The 22,083-nt window shown below is 40.6% G+C and overlaps 1 protein-coding gene across 1 annotated transcript in view; it reads left to right on the top strand.

Annotated features, from left to right (window-relative positions):
• The window catches only part of MYOM1 (myomesin 1), a 138,271-nt gene that overhangs the window by 81,828 nt on the left and 34,360 nt on the right, over positions 1-22,083 (top strand). The window contains exons 20-23 of the mRNA XM_061170465.1: positions 1,608-1,804; positions 11,262-11,388; positions 14,843-15,027; positions 19,340-19,454. Coding sequence (XP_061026448.1) covers positions 1,608-1,804; positions 11,262-11,388; positions 14,843-15,027; positions 19,340-19,454 — 624 coding nt within the window. The remainder of the gene's footprint in view (positions 1-1,607; positions 1,805-11,261; positions 11,389-14,842; positions 15,028-19,339; positions 19,455-22,083) is intronic.

Here is a 22,083-nt window from a genome sequence, read left to right as displayed (position 1 = left end):
GCATTGTAATCACATATTCTATTATATATGATCCACATTCCCAGAACTGATTTACCTAAGACTATTTATCAGTAAGGCTAATTACCTAATCAGAATTAGAATAGAAAGACTAATTATCAGTAATCAGAATTTTCTGATTAGGATATTTGGTATTTGTGGTTTATATATTCTAGGAGACAATGTTTTTCTTATCAAATAAAAATGAAATGATAAGCATATACTGGTAAATCATATCATGCCTCTCACCCATCCCCTATATATATCCCACCCCTAACTTCTGTAACCTCCTCTACTTTTTTGACACCTTTATTCACCCCTTCAACTCACGATGAGATAGGGTATTCATTTGAGAGTTTATATTCAACATTGCTCTGAAATAGAGAGAGAGAGTGAGAAAGCTTTTCTTTAAAATGTAAAGAATGAAGGAGGTTGGTGATGGGGTGAAGAGAGAAAAACCGTATTTTATTTTTTAAAATCTTTATTGTTCTGAGAATCTTTTTGAATAAGAATGAGATAGTTCCTTTATCTCTGATAATCCAAATAAATATTCAGAAAATTCTTTTTAATGTTATTGCACATCTGGTGGATTTCTTTCCACCACCCCACCCTCTCTTTCTTTATCAAAAAAACATAATTTCAGTAGTTGAGTGAAAGTTTCATCAGCAAATCCACATAAATGAAGACAGACTTTTAAAACAACATCCAAGTATTTTTCTGACTAAACACTAATAAACACAGTGGCAGCTATGTAGTATTTTGTGCCATATGAATAATAATCCAGCATCAGGTTTAAAATAATGCAGCAAAAAGTATTACACTAAGAGAAAAATCACATGGCTGATTGTTCCTGTTTCTAGAAAAAAATTTTTAACATGGCATTTAGCTGAGCTCCAGTATATGATGTTTTTCTGTGTGTAGACAGAACCTATATTGTTGTAAGGTCTCACAAGGGTACATGTACCTGAATGGTGAAATGCTAACTGTTTGGAAATATATAGAAATACTTAATAAGCAAATCAAGGCAGAAATTGATATACATATGTCATTTTCCTCAGGGAGCAAATGAAAACAAAACCACATAAAGAAACAAAAATATCTTACTTTTTCATGCTATTGCTTTAGGAATGAAGAGGTAGCATGTACCTCTGTCCTAAAATTTAGAGTTGAGATATACAAAGTAGGATGAAAAATAATCAATAAAGATATGTAAAGTATTGAAAAAAAAGAAACAAAAATATATATCTTGGGAAAAATATTTCTTCTTATGGGGAACAGATCATTTTTCCGGATATTGTTAGTTATATTTTCAGGATATTGTTAGAAATACTAACATTTTGCTGTTAGGATTTCAAAACTTATTCCTCCTTAGGAGTCGGGGGTGGGCAGGTTCTTTTTATCTTTGGAGTAGTAATTGCGGTGCAGTTTTTACTGCATGTCAGTTTTTTTCCTCACACACCAAATCGATGCTAAGTTACTTACTGGTGTCACGTGTTAGTTTTACACCACAGGACCTAGTGCCCTCATGTGTGGCACCAATGAGACAGTTTGATGCAGGTAGAATCATAGAAGCATTTCTGTCCACTCATGAGCTCTTCATATTGCAACAGCGGCACCATCTCCACCCTATGATATCACTTGTCTTGAAAGTTTTCGTGACTCAATGGTTCTTGGATGGAAGCAACCAGATAAGACTGGAGGGGCTGAAATTACGGGCTATTATGTGAACTATCGAGAAGTAATTGACGGGGTACCAGGAAGATGGAGAGAAGCCAACATCAAAGCTGTCAGTGATGAGGCATATAAGGTACGTGTGTGGCCTTCAGTGGTGCGGGGTGTCATATGTCTGTTGACACACCACATGCACACAATGCACACACATGCACATACATGCACATGCCCAGCACCTTGTCAATGATTCCTGTCATTTCTCCAGTGTCCTTTGCCTGCAGTGACATGACTTTTGTGACAAATATACAAAGATGAATAGAAGTATTTTGGCTAACCAGGCAGTATATGTATTTTCTGATTTATACACATAAACATGATTTCTTCGAATATTTACTATGAAATATATACTTTTTTATGAAAACTTATGTTTTTTACAAAAATTAACTCACAAAGTATCTGTAACAATATGCTACTAGTTTTAAGAGTCCCGGAATCCAAAAGACTCTGGATTTTTAGCTTTCAATGTCCAAATCACGAAGAATAAAGGGACATGGACCTGATGGCCAGACTCAGCTTGCCCTCTGTGAAGTGGCCCCTGTCGTAGTGTTCTGATAGCCACAAAGGGGCACTTCACGTGGCCACCCACGAGTTTCCCTGCTACATGTGGGCCTTCACTGCTCGGCCCACCTCAGAGCACCTGAGGGGTCTCACTATTACCATAGCTACTGGCTCCCCTCTTTAGAGCATCGTCAGCTAGACCCAAGTCACCACCCCGTCCCTTACAGAACCTCAAGCCGTGAGAGCAAGAGCAGGGTGAGGCCCGGGGAATGGTGCTTTCCCCAACTCAATGTCACATTCTTTTAACTTAACATCTAATATTTATGAAATATCACACGCATACTGAGAATACATAAAACAAAATTTTATTTTTAAGATTCTTCCATGTTGGTACGAGTAGCTCTGACTTTATTGCTGTGTATTCCATTATATGACCATCTCACAGTAGACCTTCCCATTCAATTATTGACTGACATGGGGCATTGTAAGCCATATCAAACAATTGAGCTATGAACATTTTTGTACATGCCTGCTGGCACATATGTGCACTAGTTTCTCTAGGTTATTACCCACAAGTAAAATTGCTAGGCCAGAGAGTCTTGTTTATCTCCAACTTCACCACATAATTCTCTGCTGTTTTTCTGAAGACTATGAGAATTCCCATTGCTCCACATCCTTCCAGCACTTGGTGTGTTCACACTTTTCCTGTTTTGACAATCTGGGTGTCAAATGAGTCTGAACATCTTCTGTGTTTATGGTCCATTTTGAAATCTTTTATAGCATGCCTAACAAGGTTTTTGCCCATTTTTCTAATGGGTTTTCTTATTGACTTATGAAGTTCTTTAAATATTTTGAGCATAAATCCTTGTTAGCTATGTAAGTTGCCTATATCGTCTCATTGGCTAGACTTTTCCTCTCCTTATGGTGAACTACACCTATTTTCTTGTCAAATTTATTGTAGTCAGATTTACCAACATTTGCTTTGTCATTAGCGATTTCTGTGCCTTTTTCTTTTTAAGAAATGTCTTCTAGTTCAGGGATCCTGAAAGCCATGGCCCCAGCTGGGACCACGCTATATAGATTATATTCTAAAGACTTTACAGTTTGCCACTTACATATAAGTTATTAATTCACCTATAAATGTTGTGTATGATGTGAAATAAGGGTCAAAATTGTTTTCCCTTTTATGGATACCCAGCTTCATGATAAAATCAGGTGTAGACTGGATCATGGATACAGATTTTTCTTGGCTTAAATAATACAGTAGGTAAACTTTGTTAACTCAGCTGGTTCCATCAGTACCTCCATTTATAAAGCATTTTTAATGTTCAAAGGATTATTTATAGTTCATGGATTTCTTTTTTGAATTTTGTTTTATTTATTTTTTTATACAGCAGGTTCTTATTAGTCATCCATTTTATACACATCAGTGTATACATGTCATTCCCAATCTCCCAGTTCATCCCACCCCCACCCTCACCCCCCCCACCGCTTTCCCCCCTTGGTGTCCATACGTTAGTTCTCTACATCTGTGTCTCAATTTCTGCCTGCAAACCGCTTCATCTGTACCATTTTTCTAGGTTCCACATATATGCGTTAATATACGGTATTTGTTTTTCTCTTTCTGACTTACTTCACTCTGTATGACAGTCTCTAGATCCATCCACGTCTCTACAAATGACCCAATTCCGTTCCTTTTTATGGCTGAGTAATATTCCATTGTATATATGTACCACATCTTCTTTATTCATTCGTCTGTCGATGGGCATTTAGGTTGCTTCCATGACCTGGCTATTGTAAATAGTGCTGCAGTGAACACTGGGGTGCATATGTCTTTTTGAATTATGGTTTTCTCTGGGTATATGCCCAATAGTGGGATTGCTGGGTCATATGGTAATTCTATTTTTCATTTTTTAAGGAACCTCCATACTGTTCTCCATAGTGGCTGTATCAATTTACATTCCCACCAACAGTGCAAGAGGGTTCCCTTTTCTCCACACCCTCTCCAGCATTTATTGTTTGTAGATTTTCTGATGATGGCCATTCTGACTGGTGTGAGGTGATACCTCATTGTAGTTTTGATTTGCATTTCTCTAATAATTAGTGATGTTGAGCAGCTTTTCATGTGCTTCTTGGCCATCTGTATGTCTTCTTTGGAGAAGTGTCTACTTAGGTCTTCTGCCCAGTTTTGGATTGGGTTGTTTGTTTTTTTAATATTGAGCTGCATGAGCTGTTTATATATTTTGGAGATTAACCCTTTGTCCATTGATTCGTTTGCAAATATTTTCTCCCATTCTGAGGGCTGTCTTTTCGTCTTGTTTGTAGTTTCCTTTGCTTTGCAAAAGCTTTTAAGTTTCATTAGGTCCCATTTGTTTATTTTTGTTTTTATTTCCATTACTCTAGGAGGTGGATCAAAAAAGATCTTACTGTGATTTATGTCAAAGAGTGTTCTTCCTATGTTTTCCTGTAAGAGTTTTATGGTGTCCGGTCTTACATTTAGGTCTTTAATCCATTTTGAGTTTCTTTTGTGTATGGTGTTAGGGAGTGTTCTAATTTCATTCTTTAACATGTAGCTGTCCAGTTTTCCCAGCACCACTTATTGAAGGGATTGTCCCTTCTCCATTGTATATCCTTGCCTCCTTTGTCATAGATTAGTTGACCATAGGTGCATGGGTTTATCTCTGGGCTTTCTATCCTGTTCCATTGATCTATATTTCTGTTTTTGTGCCAGTACCATATTGTCTTGATTACTGTAGCTTTGTAGTATAGTCTGAAGTCAGGGAGTCTGATTCTTCCAGCTCTGTTTTTTTCCCTCAAGACTGCTTTGGCTATTCAGGGTCTTTTGTGTCTCCATACAAATTTTAAGATTTTTTGTTCTAGTTCTGTAAAAAATGCCATTGGTAATTTGATAGGGATTGTATTGAATCTGTAGATTGCTTTGGGTAGTATAGTCATTTTCACAATATTGATTCTTCCAATCCAAGAACATGGTGTATCTCTCCATCTTTGGTATCATCTTTAATTTCTTTCATCAGTGTCATACTTTTCTGCATACAGGTCTTTTGTCTCCCTAGGTAGGTTTATTCCCAGGTATTTTATTCTTTTTGTTGTTTTATTCTTTTTGTTAGTGGTAAATGGAAGTGTATCCTTAATTTCTCTTTCAGATTTTGCATCATTAGGGTATAGGAATGCAAGAGATTCCTGTGCATTAATTTTGTATCCTGCAACTTTACCAAATTCATTGATTAGCTCTAGTAGTTTTCTGGTGGCATCTTTAGGATTCTCTATGTATAGTATCATGTCATCTGCAAACAGTGACAGTTTTACTTCTTCTTTTCCAATTTGTATTCCTTTTATTTCTTTTTCTTCTCTGATTGCCGTGGCTAGGACTTCCAAAACTGTGTTGAATAACAGTGGCGAGAGTGGACATCCTTGTCTTGTTCCTGATCTTAGAGGAAATGCTTTCAGTTTTTCATCATTGAGAATGATGTTTGCTGTGGGTTTGTCGTATATGGCCTTTATTATGTTCAGGTAGGTTCCCTCTGTGCCCACTTTCTGGAGAGTTTTTGTCATAAATGGGTGTTGAATTTTGTCAAAACATTTTTCTGCATCTATTGAGATGATTATATGGTTTTTATTCTTCAATTTGTTAATATGGTGTATCACATTGATTGATTTGCATATGTTGAAGAATCCTTGCATCCCTAGGATAAATCCCACCTGGTCATGGTGTATGATCCTTTTAATGTGTTGTTGGATTCTGTTTGCTAGTATTTTGTTGAGGATTTTTGCATCTATATTCTTCAGTGAATTTTCTGTAATTTTCTTTTTTTGTAGTATCTTTGTCTGGTTTTGGTATCAGGGTGATGGTGGCCTCATAGAATGAGTTTGGGAGTGTTCCTTCCTCTGCAATTTTTTGGAAGAGTTTGAGAAGGATGGGTGTTAGCTCTTCTCTACATGTTTGATAGAATTCACCTGTGAAGCCATCTGGTCCTGGACTTTTGTTTGTTGGAAGATTTTTAATCACAGTTTCAATTTCATTACTTCTGATTGGTTTGTTCATATTTTCTATTTCTTCCTGGTTCAGTCTGGGAATGTTATACCTTTCTAAGAATTTGTCCATTTCTTCCAGGTTGTCTATTTTATTGACATAGAGTTGCTTGTACTAGTCTCTTACGATGCTTTGTATTTCTGCGGTGTCTGTTGTAACTTCTCCTTTTTCATTTCTAATTTTATTGATTTGAGCCCTCTCCTTCTTTTTCTTGATGAGTCTGGCTAATGGTTTATCAATTTTGTTTATCTTCTCAAAGAACCAGCTTTTAGTTTTATTGATCTTTGCTATTGTTTTCTTTGTTTCTATTTCATTTATTTCTGCTCTGATCTTTATGATTTCTTTCCTTCTGCTAACTTTGGGTTTTGTTTGTTCTTCTTTCTCTAGTTCCTTTAGGTGTAAGGTTCGATTGTTTATTTGAGATTTTTCTTGTTTCTTGAGGTAGGCTTGTATAGCTATAAACTTCCCTCTTAGAACTGCTTTTGCTGAATCCCATAGGTTTTGGATCGTCGTGTTTTCATTATCATTTGTCTCTAGGTATTTTTTGATTTCCTCTTTGATTTCTTCAGTGATCTCTTGGTTATTTAGTAACGTACTGTTTAGCTTCCATGTGTCTGTGTTTTTTATGTTTTTTTCCCTGTAATTGAATTCTAATCTCATAGCGTTGTGATCAGAAAAGATGCTTGATATGATTTCAATTTTCTTAAATTTTCTGAGGCTTGATTTGTGACCCAAGATACGATCCATCCTGGAGAATGTTCCATGTGCACTTGAGAAGAAAGTATAGTCTGCTGTTTTTGGATGGAATGTCCTATAAATATCAATTAAATCTATCTGCTCTATTGTGTCATTTAAAGCTCATGTTTCCTTATTAATTTTCATTTTGGATGATCTGTCCATTGGTGTAAGTGAGGTGTTAAAGTCCCCCACTATTATTGTGTTACTGTCTATTTCCTCTTTAATAGCTGTTAGCAGTTGCCTTATGTATTGAGGTGCTCCTATGTTGGGTGCATATATATTTATAATTGTTATATCTTCTTCTTGGATTGATCCCTTGATCATTATGTAGTGTCCTTCCTTGTCTCTTGTAACATTCTTTATTTTAAAGTCTATTTTATCTGATATGAGAATTGCTACTCCAGCTTTCTTTTGATTTCCATTTGCATGGAATATCTTTTTCCATCCCCTCACTTTCAGTCTGTATGTGTCCCTAGGTCTGAAGTGGTCTGTTGTAGACAGCATATATAGGTGTCTTGTTTTTGTATCCATTCAGCAAGCCTGTGTCTTTTAGTTGGAGCATTTAATCCATTCACGTTTAAGGTAATTATCGATATGTATGTTCCTATTACCATTTTCTTAATTGTTTTGGGTTTCTTTTTGTAGTTCCTTTTCTTCTCTTGTGTTTCCCACTTAGAGAAGTTCCTTTAGCATTTGTTGTAGAGCTGGTTTGGTGGTGCTGAATTCTCTTGGCTCTGCTTGTCTGTAAAGCTTTTGATTTCTCCATTGAATCTGAATGAGATCCTTGCCGGGTAGAGTAATTTTGTTTGTAGGTTCTTCCCTTTCATCACTTTAAGTATATCATGCCACTCCTTTCTGACTTGTAGAGTTTCTGCTGAGAAATCAGCTGTTAACCTTATGGGAGTTCCCTTGTATGTTATTTGTCGTTTTTCCCTTGCTGCTTTCAATAATTTTCCTTTGTCTTTAATTTTTGCCAATTTGATTACTATGTGTCTCAGCGTGTTTCTCCTTGGGTTTATCCTGTATGGGACTGTCTGCACTTCCTGGACTTGGGTGGCTATTTCCTTTCCCATGTTAGGGAAGTTTTTGACTATAGTCTCTTCAAATATTTTCTCGGGTCCTTTCTCTCTCTCTTCTCCTTCTGGGACCCCTATAATGCGAATGTTGTTGTGTTTAATGTTGTCCCAGAGGTGTCTTAGGCTGTCTTCATTTCTTTTCATTCTTTTTTCTTTATTCTCTTCCACAGCAGTGAATTCCACCATTCTGTCTTCCAGGTCACTTATCTGTTCTTCTGCCTCAGTTATTCTGCTATTGATTCCTTCTAATATGGTTTTCATTTCAGTTATTGTGTTGTTCATCTCTGTTTGTTTGTTCTTTAATTCTTCTAGATCTTTGTTAAACATTTCTTGCATCTTCTCGATCTTTGTCTCATTCTTTTTCAGAGGTCCTGGATCATCTTCACTATCATTATTCTGAATTCTTTTTCTGGAAGGTTTCCTATCACCACTTCATTTAGTTGTTTTTCTGGGGTTTTATCTTGTTCCTTCATCTGGTACATAGCCCTCTGCCTTTTCATCTTGTCTATCTTTCTGTGAATGTGGTTTTTGTTCCACAGGCTGCAGGATTGTAGCTCTTCTTGCTTCTGCTGTCTGCCCTTTGGTGGATGAGGCTATCTAAGAGGCTTGTGCAAGTTTCCTGATGGCCAGGACTGGTGGTGGGTACAGCTGGCTGTTGCTTTGGTGGGCAGAGCTCAGTAAAACTTTAATCCACTTGTCTGCTGATGGTTGGGGCTGGGTTCCCTCCCTGTTGGTTGTTTGGCCTGAGGCAACCCAATACTGGAGCCTACCTGGGCTCTTTGGTGGGGCTAATGGTGGACTCTGGGAGGGCTCACGCCAAGGAGTACTTCCCAGAACTTCTGCTGCCAGTGTCCTTGTCCTCACCGTGAGACACAGCCAACCCCCGCCTATGCAGGAGACCCTCCAACACTAGCAGGTAGGTCTGGTTCAGTCTCCTATGGGGTCACTGCTCCTTCCCCTGGGTCCCGATGCGCACACTACTTTGTGTGTGCCCTCCAAAAGTGGAGTCTCTGTTTCCCCCAGTCCTGTCGAAGTCCTGTAATCAAATCTCGCGTGCCTTCAATGTCTGATTCTCTAGGAATTCCTCCTCCTGTTGCTGGACCCCCAGATTGGGAAGCCTGACGGGGGGCTCAGAACCTTCACTCCAGTGGGTGGACTTCTGTGGTATAAGTGTTCTCCAGTTTTTGAGTCACCCACCCAGCAGTTATGGGATTTGATTTTATTGTGATTGCGCCCTTCCTACCGTCTCATTGTGGCTTCTCCTTTGTCTTTGGATGTGGGGTATCTTTTTTGGTGAGTTCCAGTGTCTTCCTGTCGATGATTGTTCAGCAGTTAGTTGTGATTCTGGTGTTCTTGCAAGAGGGAGTGAGAGCACGTCCTTCTACTCATTGTCTCCTCTTTTAAAGCCTAGTTCATGGATTTTTTTCACATTAATACATTCCATCATTTCTATTTTGCAAATGTTTTCACATTATTATTTTACCACATATATTTACCCCCACAACAACCAAGTTCATACTGAGGGATATAGAAAATATGAGGTCACTCAGTAAAGAGCAAAAATATTACAAGAATTTGAGTATTTTGATTCCAAGCTTAGAATTCATTTAATTTTCATCTGTACATGCATTCATTTTCTGTTGCTGTGTAACAAACTACCACAAACTGTCCCTGTTTGTGGTATCACAGTTTCCTTGAGTCAGGAGTCTAGGCATGGCTTAGCTGGGTCTTCTTCTCAGGGTCTCACAAGGCTGCAACCTAGGTTTCAGCTGGACTGCATTCTCATCTGGAACTCGAGTTCCTCTTCTAAGCTCACTGTTGTTGGCAGAATTCAGTTCCTTGCAGCTGTAGGTCTGAGACCCTCAGCTCCTAGAGGCTGTCCTTCTCCAAATGTGAGTGGCTAAGCAGTTTGAAAAACAGTATTTGCTTCTTCAAGGCCATCACGACAGTGTTTCTCTTTAGGCAGGGCCCAAACCCCATTTTAAGAGTTTCTATCTGATTAAGTTGGTCCTTTGGAAAAACTCACTCTCCCTCCTGTGTGTTTCTCCTTTGCTCTTACACTACTTCACACTCACAAAACTTCTCGGACACCAGCTGGGTGTCCTACAATTTAACTCAGTTCTGACACTGTCTCCCTGAAGATAGACTCAGGTCCCACATGTAAAAGGTTCAGTCCCTCAAGAATAACCCTGCCCCCACTTCAGATGCCAGTTGAAAGTCCAGGATGTCACCTGTGCTTCTGACCGACAGACTATAAATCAGTTTCCCACAACCTCCTCCTTGAGTTTGATTAATTCACTAGAGTGGCTCACAGAACTCAGAGAAACATTTTACTTACCAGATTATCAGTTTATTATAAAAGGTATAAATCAGGAACAGCCAAATAGAAGAGATTGATAGGGCAAGATGTGGGGAACGGGCATGGAGCTTCCATCCTCTCTCTCCAGACCACCACTGTCCCAGCACCTCCACGTGTTCACCAACCTGGAAGCTGTCTGAACCCTGCTCTTTTGGGGTTTTATGGAGGCTTCGTTACATGGACTTGCTTGATTAAATCATTGGCCATTGGTGATTGAACTCAATCTCCAGCCCATCTTCCCTCCCCGGAGGTCCAGAGGTCTGGGATGAGGCTGAAAGTTCCCACTCTCTAATCACATGATTTTTTCCCTTGGCAACCAGTCCCCATCCTTAGGTGCTTTCCAAAAGTCACCTCATTAACACAACAAAAGATACTTTATAACTCTCATCACTTAGGAAATTCCAAGTGTTTTAGGAGCTCTGTGCCAGGAATGGGGACAAAAACCAAATATATATGTCTTATTATAAATCACAATATCATAGTCAGGTGCACCCAGGATAATCTATCTCCCTTTTGATTAATTCAAAATCAACTGATTAGGGATCTTAATTACATCTGAAATATCCCTCCTCCTTTGCCATATGATATAATACCATCACAGGACTCATATTCCAATACCCCTGCCATGTTCTGTTGGCTAGAAACAAGTCTCAGGTTTCACCCCAATGCAAGGGGAGATTACAAAAGGATGTGACTCATTGGGGGGTCACCCTAGAGTATGTCCAACACAGGAGGTAAATAAATAAAATGTTGAACCACTAGAAAAACAAAACTGAAACGTTCACTATGCATGATGTTGTCCATGTTGCAGATTAGCAACTTGAAGGAGAACATGGTATATCAGTTCCAAGTGGCAGCCATGAACATCGCTGGCTTGGGAGCACCCTCGGCAGTAAGCGCAAGCTTCAAATGTGAAGAGTGGACCATTGCTGTTCCAGGTAAACCAGGAAGACCATGTCTCAGCACTGAGGCTCAGAGTTTCTTCCAATGGAACCTACAACCTGGAACTAAATTTAAGTGCTACATATACAGCTTCTAAGGGAGACAAATTCTCTCAGCCCCTTGTGTTTACGTTAAATATTTCTACAGTACTATGAAACAATAGGTACCAATATAAAACTGAGTATAAATTTCTTATATTCCAAATAAATCCTAGAGCCCCCATAGCTCAGCCTCTGCATGGAGTAGGATGGACGGAAGCACACAGCTTGAATGCCACTTGATTATTTAAAAGGAATTCTAATCTTTGCTTGTCTTCTTCAAGGCCATTAAAGGGCATCCAATTCACATGCCCCAGCAAAATTTCTCAAAAATGTCTTCTGGCACTCCCGAGTTGTGCATTCTCCCACTGCTCTGGAGCATCTCATTTATCAGCCTCCCTCCCCCGTCTCCTCAGCCCCAGCCTCTGTGGCCTCCTTCCTATGGTCTCCTCCTCCCTTGCTCCCAGCTCTTCACTGTACATACAGGGGACCTAACATGCCTGCCTAGGGCTTAAGTCCTGGCCTCCCGCCTCTTATATCTCTCCACTTATCTCTCCAGTCCTTTCTCTCTATGTCAACTTTTTCCCAACTCTGCATCACAACAAAGATCCTGGAACCGGACTGGAAATGCTCTCCTTTGGATGTTGTCATAGAGGGTGGTTGACAGGGCAGGGATGAAAGTGGGGAGAAGCCAGAAACATTTACCTATGCTTTTAACTCTTACACAGCTACAACAGTGAACAAATGTAAAGACTGAATACTAACAAATTTACTAAGTCATTAAGAGTCAGACTAGCAGCTTAGTCAGTGGATGGATTTTTTTTGTTTTGCTTTTTGTTTTTTTAATTTTTGACCTCACCACATGGCATGGGGGGCCTTAATTCCCCGACCAGGGATTGAACCTGCACCCCCTGCATTGGAAGGTGGAGTCTTAACCACTGGACTGCCAGGGAAGTCCCTAGTGGATGGTTTTCTTGTGCTTCCAATGGCACTAACTTCAAAGACCCAAATACTTCAGTGCCACAGAATGACTAAATTCTCCCACCTGGGTTGGATATTCAGCTTGTATAACAACTGCTACGGCACTGACTCCAACCACGTTAGAACACCAGGCCACACTGGGCACACTGGGTGGACCCAGCCATGCCCCCAGTGCCACCCGCTTCCTCTATTTGAAACCTTAGTGCCTTTGGAGAACCATCTTTTTTGCCTTCACTTAGTGAGCGTCCATCTGCATCACATCTCTATCAGGTGTGAATAAAAAGATTACAAGAGAAACTCAAGAGAAGTTCAAGAGTTCACTCACCTTCAGTTAATACAAGAGGCAAACACACTGGCTTTCCTTTCGCCTTCTTGAAGCCGGCGATATTTCTTAAGTTCTTTCTGCCACCTACACAAAAGTGGGTCTGTTTTTAAATTCTTGCAATTCCTGAATAAAGTTAAAATGTGAATGACCAGGGACCAAGAATTTCTGAGCAGACCTGTGGAAAATGGTTTGATAGACAGAGATATAGTTAGCAAAAGAGGTTGCAGGGTGAGTGCTCCCAACTCAGAGGAGAAGTGAACGGGGCAGTCCTCCACCCCCACGGCCTCTCTTTTCCCAGATTCACCCTTGACTCACTGAGAAGTGTTGGGCAAGCCATGAATCAAGAAAGCTTGATGATAGGTGAGAGCATTTAGGACATTTTGTCGGATGAAGAAACAGACTCATGTTAAATGATACCCAGGAGGTCACACAGGTAATAAGTGGCAGTTAGGGTTGGAAACTAGGTCTGCTCATTCCAAGACACGAGGGGGTAGGAAGCAGCAGCACAGTGGTCCTTCTCTGGAAGAAAGGGCTGGTGCTACCTGTTTGGATGCCTCTCTGGCTCCTAAGGATGACACAGGACAATGGTCATAAAAGCCCTTTGCAAAACAGAGCACTCCACACCAGGGTAAGGTACTGGTGTTATTTAAACCTATTTCCACAGAAGGCATCATCAGGAGACAAGGATGACTCATTGCCAGTGACCAGTAAGCTGAGGTAAAGGGCCCATAAAACACTGAGTGATCAATTGCAAAATGCCAAAGCATAGCACGATGGAGTCTGCGCTTGCAGTTGGCTCTCGGGCCACTGTGAGTCAGTTCAGGTGCTTTTGATTGGTTGGTTAGAAACCAGTTGTTATTTAAAAAAAAAAAAAAAAAAGGAAAGAGAAAAGAAAATAAAGGGACTTCCCTGGTGGCGCAGTGGTTAAGAATCCGCCTGCCAATGCAGGAGACACGGGTTCGAGCCCTGGTCCGGGAAGATGCCATATGCCGCAGAGCAACTAAGCCTGTGTGCCACAACTACTGAGCCTGCGCTCTAGAGCCCGCGAGCCACAACTACTGCAGCCCGCGTGCCTAGAGCCTGTGCTCTGTAACAAAGAGAAGCCACCGCAATGAGAAGCCTGAACACCGCAATGAGAAAAGAGTAGCCCCCGCTCGCCGCAACTAGAGAAAGCCCGCGCACAGCAACGAAGACCCAACACAGCCAATAAATAAATAAATAAATTTAAATAAATAAATAAATAAAGTGCAAATCTGACTATATCCTTTAAAAAAAAAAAGAAAGAAATAAATAACTATATCACCTTCATAGCAGCTGGTAGTCATGCAAAGATGCAGACCATCAGTGAGTAGATGGGACTCGCCCAAGAGTGCAAATAACACACACAGGAAGTATTTGGCTTCCTTCCTGAGCAGGTTGATCAAGTTCCTTGGCGTCTCTGAGCTTTCTGTTAATTGTCTTAGGGATGGGTGAGATAAAAGAATGTAAAGTACCTGATAGGGTTTAGCATAGATTCAGGGCCCATCTGATTGATTGTATTTGTTTTGGTGGAAGTTCTTTGTAACCACAATTGTAGTTTGTTTTTACCCCTATATGGGATATATGCTTTACGGGAAAGATATCCCTCCAGTGAGGGAGGGATATATATTTTGCAATATATATATTTTTCTATATTCATAAGCCATCAAAGAGAGTTGCTTTCTTCGTCATAATTGAGATTCGGGGGCATTTTCAGATTGTCATCCAAAAATAATCTGAAACTGAATCTGCAACCAAATTAAACTGTTCTGATAAAAGGTGAGGAACACAGGCCTGAGGACAGCCTGAGGGCAAGCCTTCATCCAGCCGCTGGAGGGCACCTTGAACTGGCCTTACCCACTTGCTGCCCGTAAAGGGTCTTAATAGGCTGATACAGAGCTGTTGAGGAAACTTGATATGAAATGAGTACAGAATACCTGTTTCCATGGGAGTAGTAGATTTTACAAAAGAAGAACACCAGCATCAGATTCAGCTTTAAGACCTTAAATGTGGTTCTAGGTTTACACACATTGGAGTTTTCTTATCTCCATTATGATTGTTACGCATCAGTCTCTCTTTCCCTCTCAGGACCACCGCACAGTCTCAAGTACAGTGAAGTCAGGAAAACCTCCCTGGTTCTGCAGTGGAAGCCTCCGATCCACTCAGGACGGACTCCGGTCACTGGCTACTTTGTGGACGTGAAGGAGGCCAGTGCCAAAGAGGACCAGTGGCGAGGACTCAATGAGGCGGCTCTGAAAAACACATACCTGAAGGTAAGAGGATGCTCACTGTCTGAGAAAATCTTTTTTTTTTTTTTTTTAAAGAAAAAAGGTTCTTCTAACGAGGTTAACTTTAAAGTCAGTGAGATAAAGCAGAGCATCTCGGCGTTGGTCTGTGTCATGTGTTGGGATCCTGGTAGGATTCCATTTGGCAGTGGGTGAGGTTTTGGGGATGTTTCTGATGCTTAAAACAATTTGCTTGTAATTTGACCCAAATCCCTTTGCCTGGCTTTAGAAAATATCCCTCCTCCCTCTTCTATCCCTCCTCGCCTCCACTTACCCACCTCACATTTTTGCTACTCACAGTCTTAAGATGTTACCATCTCCAAAAGGTGACTTTCTCATTCCTACCTCGAATTTTTTTGAAGGTGGTTTTTGATTTGAGGGTGTTATTTCCATAGAGTTCACGCCTGTAAGCCTTTAACTGCTGATCCTTTTGAGTCGTGGTCGGCCTTACCTCCCCTGCCCCCTCACCCCTGTGCTCACGTGAGCTCTCAGGGGCCAGAGGAATGAGTTGCCTCAACTCTTTTTTTTTTTTTTTTAAAGGAATTCCTTTATTTTTATTATTTATTTATTTATTTATTTATTTTTGGCTGTGTTGGGTCTTCATTTCTGTGCAAGGGCTTTCTCTAGTTGTGGCAAGCGGGGGCCACTCTTCATTGCGGTGCGCGGGCCTCTCACTATCGTGGCCTCTTTTGTTGCAGAGCACAAGCTCCAGACGCGCAGGCTCAGTAGTTGTGGCTCACGGGCCTAGTTGCTCCGCGGCATGTGGGATCTTCCCAGACCAGGGCTCGAACCCGTGTCCCCTGCATTGGCAGGCAGATTCTCAACCACTGCGCCACCAGGGAAGCCCTGCCTCAACTCTTGACCTTGTCCTCACCCTTCTCCATGTCACTGCCTTCCAGGTTCCTCTAGAGTGTTCCAACTGAACCAGTTTCTAACTCTATCTGCCAGAGACTGTTCTGCTGTAGCCACTGACTCTCTCACTAGTACCAAATGGAGATCTCAAAAGAATGTTTCCCCCTATTGTCAGCAGTGGCATCTGGAGACCCTGAATCCACAATAAGGCCGCAGAAACTGTGGGGAATATGACTCCAGTTCTTGTTACGTACAATGAAGTGTGACTGTATGACCACAGTCAAACAGAAAGCTGTACAGTGCATTCAGTGTGCAGCCTTATCTGTTGGCAGAATATGCCACCATCCAGGGCGTGGGCCTTGGAGGATTTTCAGAGTATACCTGGTTTAAGAGATTTCTCTTGTCAACCTGCCACTAAAGTCCATACCATTTGTCAGCCCCTCTCTGGGGTTAAGGCAGCCACTCTCTGGGGTCCCTATAAAAAAATGTAAATGTACCCTCCAGGAGAGATGACCCTTAAACCATTACATCCAACATGCCATTAACTCAGCTTCGCACGTGCCAGTAAACTCTCCAGCCCCTTACAAAACCATGAGGAGATAAGGAAGGTCACATTTTTGGGGGAAGAGAAAAGGTCAAGGAAGGTTTGGAGCCTAGGATGCTGTTTGGCTGTCCAGAGAAGTCAGGAGGCCTCTAGATACAAAGACATCCCCAAAGGCCAGTGTAAAACAAAGGTTGGACACATCCTAGATGGTGGTGGTGTGTGCTTATGACCAGCATGACTTCCAAATCCTCCATCTGCCATAGCACAGGATCCCAGGAGCCCGACTCACGGGAAACCAAGTGAAAGTGAGAAGCCAAGCAAAGGGGACCAAGAGCCCAGGAAAATGAGTAGGAAGAGAAAATAATGGAGTTTAAACACATCAAAGAGTGGTTAATGTCACTCATTTTTTTAAAAAAGAAGAAGAAGAAAGGCAAATTTAGGGGAAAGAGAGAGACTGAGGTTGAGTGCCCCTCACAAACCAGGAGACAAACTTCCTGTAAGGAAATGACCTTAGAGTTTGGCCACAATTTTTAAAGCAAAAATAGAATTACTGATTTTTCTGATTATAAAACAGATGCACGCTTATGATGACAAATTCAAACAGTAAAGGCATAAAGAAGAAAAGTAGAGATGTCCTATAGTCCCCATACCCATTTTGATGTGGAGTCACTTTTCCAGATGTTTCATATTCAGAAAAGTTTCAGCCCTGAAATGGAGAAAAAATGTGCATGTTAAAAAGTTTAATCTGTCCAATTTAAGTGAGGAAAGGACATATAGCTCCAGGAACAGGAGATTTTAGCACCATGGCACTGGAACATAATGGCCTAACTGGTTTCTGCCAGACACACACCCATTCACGTTAGCACTGAGTGTCTAGGGGTTCCTAGAGAGAGTGAAAGATGCATTACTATCCACCAAAAGGTTTAACCAACAGAGCTCATGCTTCCTTTTTGATTGGTAATTACAATCTGCTGAGACAATGTGGTGAGAGGGACTGAATAATTGGAAGGGGTGGGGGATATAGATTATGCATCTCTAGTGCTTTAAGCCAGCAGTCATTGCCCCTGCGGTGATGGAAGAGTGGAGGGGTGTGCCTGTCACCTCAGTGACTAGACACTAGGATGTGGATTCACTTCCTGTGCCGTGTTGGCAGAAATCTGACTCACAGCCGCATATTACCTAAGTGGCAGGTGCAGATGTGGCAGGTACCTGGCAGTTGGTCTATTTTTATCACAACAAGGAAATGTTTCTGTTCCTTTCTGTAGATCCACAGTTGCCTGGCATTATTTCTAAGTATAGAATTTAAATACATCAAACTCTTATGCATTTAGCCTGTGCCTAAATTCATTTACGGATTAAAATTCATTTCAAAAATCCATTAGCTCCAGTGAAAGCTATCACTATATAAGTAGTGACATTCTGTTACCATAAACACAATACAATTAAATAATTAGATTAAAAACCCAACAATTTAATACATAGCTCATCTAAGTACATGGTCACAAACACTTCGCTTAGTTGAATAAGTATATTCTAGCTTTGTTTGATTTAAATCCCATTTTGGCTGTTAATCTCCATCACAACACTATGGGAAAAAATTGTGCTCTTTGTGTGTAATAAACTCCTTCTTAAAATACAATATAGCTTTTAAAAGTCACATGTTCTAAAAAGGAAAAGATAATTTTTGTAAAATATTGACAGTATTTGTAATACTAATGAGACTGTGCTGAACCCAAAGAAAGTCACAAAAAATTATGAAGTGGGACTGTCGTATAAAAACATATATGTTTTTTACTTCTCTTATGCTCTTGTAACTCTAGCTTGGTGGCACACATATAATATAGGTCCTCAGCAAACATCTTCTTGATGATTGAAAATGTGAGGATTTGGAATTTGAATATATTTGACTATTCACAAATTACTAAAATTCACAATCATGTTAATTGCTTGTCTGTTTATTTATTTATTTATTTTTAAAGATTTTTATCGTTTTAAAAAAATTTATTTATTTATGTATTTATTTTTGGTTGCGTTGGGTCTTCATTGCTGTGCGTGGGCTTTCTCTAGTTGCAGTGAGCGGGGGCTACTCTTCATTGCAGTGCACAGGCTTCTCATTGTGGTGGCTTCTCTTGTTGCAGAGCACGGGCTCTAGGTGCACGGGCTTCAGTAGTTGTGGCTTGCAGTCTCAGTAGTTGTGGCTTGCGGGCTCCAGAGTGCAGGCTCAGTAGTTGTGGAGCACGGGCTCAGTTGCTCCGCGGCATGTGGGATCCTCCCGGACCAGGGCTCAAACCCGCATCCCCTGCATTGGCAGGCGGATTCCCAACCACTGTGCCATCAGAGAAGTCCCTGCTTGTCTGTTTAGTGAGAAATAGCTGTATTATATTTATAGGGACAATTTTTGTTTGTTTTTGTTCTAGTGCTTTAACGTGCTTTTAAACAAATGGAAAGTGATCCATGATCTGTGATCTGTGCTTGTAATTCCCCTCTCTTGTCAGAAATTTTATCTGAAATTATTCATGGAATGTCTCAAAAGGATCAGGAAAAAAAGGGCAGCATATAAGCTCTTCTGAGCACTTTGTAATTTGTCTTTTGATCAAAGAATAAGGTGGCTAACTCCTTTACAGCATACCTGTATCAGTCTTCTGTTTCTGATGCTGGTGGCCATTAAATTATCTAAAAAAGAAACAGCATCTGAGTTTCAAGGGATCTTGGGAATGTCTACTTACACATGGTCCAGAGAGAAGAAAGTCTTAGCTGAAGCCACACACAGTCTTTGACAGAATGAAGTTCAGAACCCAAGTCCTGTGCCCTTTGTGCTGTATAATTGAATCGCCACCACAGAGGAAGGGCACTTCTGTTCAAATGACACAAAGCACCCATCACTTCTATACCTGCTTCTTCCAGGTGCAAGGCCTCAAAGAGGGTGTCAGCTATGTGTTCCGAGCCCGAGCCGTAAACCAGGCAGGTGTCGGGAAGCCGTCTGACCTTGCTGGGCCTGTTGTGGCAGAAACCCGTCCAGGTGGGCTTTTACTTTTTCGTTAATCTCATCTGTGTAAGATACCTTACTTCTATACTTTTCCTCATTTTCAAAATCATCACTGTATGCTAGCCGAATGATAGATAAGTATGACCGTAGGACATGACAATCATTTACCCCATCACAGGACCTTAGGGCAGGGGTGAGCCAGGTTTGAAGTGGTCCAGGGCTACTCTGGTTCATACTTAAAAACAGGGAAGTTCTTGATCAAATTATGCTTCCTGGACCAACTGTTTAAAGCATACATTCCTGGGACATTATTCCTATTATACTATGGCCATTAATTCCCACAAGAATATTTTCCCATCACAGAGGAAGCTGGAACAGCCCAGGTAGCAAGCATGACCTGTAAACAAAAGTAGGATTTATATAATTGTAGCTACTAAATTAAACCAGGGGACAGAAAACTTTTTCTGTGAAGGGCCAGATAGTAAATATTTTCAACTCTACGGTTATATGGTCCCTGTAACAATCCTCAACTCTGCTGTGGCACAAAAGCAGCCACAGACAATACATAAATTAGTGAGCATGGCTATGTGCCAATAAAACTTCATTGTGCTTGATATATGCATTATGTAATATGATACATTACATGCATTATGAAATTTGAATTATAACTAGTTTTCAGGTCTTGAAATATTAATCTTCTTTTTATTTTTAAAACCTGTTTAAAAATGTAAAAACCATTCTTAGCTTGCAGGCCGTACAAAAAGAGGCAATGGGCCAGATTTAGCCCACAAGCCATAGTTTGCTGACCCCTGGATTAAACTAACAGCGGTCCTAATTGAATGATCTATAGAGTTGAGGCAGCCTCACTTCCCAGTTTCAAGATGCCATGATTGGACTAGGAAAGACAGTCTTTCCCCTTGTTATGTGAACAAAGTTTACAGTGTTCACTGTGCAAATAGTTTCAGATCACTATATAATAATTTTGTCATTTAATCTCCTTTTCAAAGTTATAAATTTTAGTTCATTAAAGTTGCATGAAAGAAATCACTGGAAATGAGAGAGGATTAAAAAAAAGTATTAACCAGTTATTTTAAGTTTATATTCATTCTAGTCCAAGCACTCTCACTTTAATCCATTCCTATTTTCAGACTGAAATACAGAGCAGATATATAATGTAATATTTGTTTTTATGATGAGAAAAGAATGTAAACATAGAAAACTCTGCTCTCACGTCATGCTGCTTGAAAAGAATATCTAATGTATCCTTTGAGGAAGTACCTGCCCCTTTCATCCTATTACTTCATAAACTGCTTTCATCTACTCCTGTAACTACCCTCTAGCACTGGGTACGACAGAAGTGACCTTCTTGTACCAAAGTGTGGTAGGTGTGTCTGGACAGAGTGCCATACCTCATATAAGTACTCTTTGCAAAACTTCATGAGAAAATAGAAAAATGCTAGGGACCCAAATGCCGGGTAAAAGGTGACACACGAAGACATGAGGACACACATTCCTATAGAAATCAGACCCTTCAGGTGCCAACTGTGCAGATATATAGGGTGCCAATAGATATGCAGAAGAGCCCAACTGTGAGGCTGCCCTTGTAAGAACATTTAGATTATTACACGAATAAACTATCTAGTCATTTATAGGTTAAAAGCACCCTTTAAGCAGTGGAACCCAAATCTGATTGACTAAAGAAAGCTTAAATTGATTTCCTGTTTTCTCATCAATAACCCTTGGAATGGCAGGTGGCCAGTCAGGATGTTAGTCAAGCCACCACGGTGGAAACTTTACCATCAGAAAGGAGTCTGCTGGTGAGCTTCTGGGGGAGAGTTTTGTTTCACTGGTTTGGAACAAGGCACCCAAAGTCATTCTGTGGCCATTCCATTCCCAGAATATAACTACAAACAGCAGCTGCAGACTAAACAGCAGCAGATTAACCCGCTCAGGAACCACTGGCTCAAGCCTAGGAAAAAATCCTGGGAGGCACAGAGTCAAGATGCTTGACTTGAAGCATCACCATGAAGGAGCCCAAACCCAGGACACTGGGGCTTGTTCCATATGCAACAGACACATTCATTCCTGCACCACGTGTTTCCTGAACACCTGCTTCATGCCAGGTGCTGTGTGGGCACCACGAGTAATGTGACATTGTCACCGCCCACTGGGCTTATGAGCTAGTGGAAAAACAGTTTACAGCACAGCATGATGAGAGCTTAGAGGTTCACAAAATATTTCCCATAGATGAATAGGCTATAAACAGGTGTTAAGGCTTCAAAAATCCCTGTAAAAACTTGTATGTAGCCTAAGGTTGTCTGTATTTATTAACTTTATTAAATACCAATATATTACTTTTAACCATGTATTTATTTTATGCTAAAATGTTTGGGGCCGGGGTTGGGGGGGGATGGGATCTGTTATCAGTTTCAAGGTTTGGAACGTGAAACTTGGATTGCTATTTCAGAAGAACAACTCCTTTTGGAACACATTACTAAAATTTCAGATAGAGAATAAAGCTTATCATGTATCAGCAAACCTCAAATACACCTAACAAGATACCTCAAGCGCAATTTGAATTCCAGTTAAAAGTTAACCTAATCCACTGGGGTTGGTAGGGTGACTGGTCTCCCTTTGAAGTTGACGAAAATGCCAGCAGATG

This window comes from Eubalaena glacialis, chromosome 15, assembly GCF_028564815.1.
Source record: "Eubalaena glacialis isolate mEubGla1 chromosome 15, mEubGla1.1.hap2.+ XY, whole genome shotgun sequence".
NCBI classification, from domain to species: domain Eukaryota; kingdom Metazoa; phylum Chordata; class Mammalia; order Artiodactyla; family Balaenidae; genus Eubalaena; species Eubalaena glacialis.
Note: the sequence above shows the minus strand (reverse complement) of the source record. Positions and strands in the feature narration are given on the sequence as shown.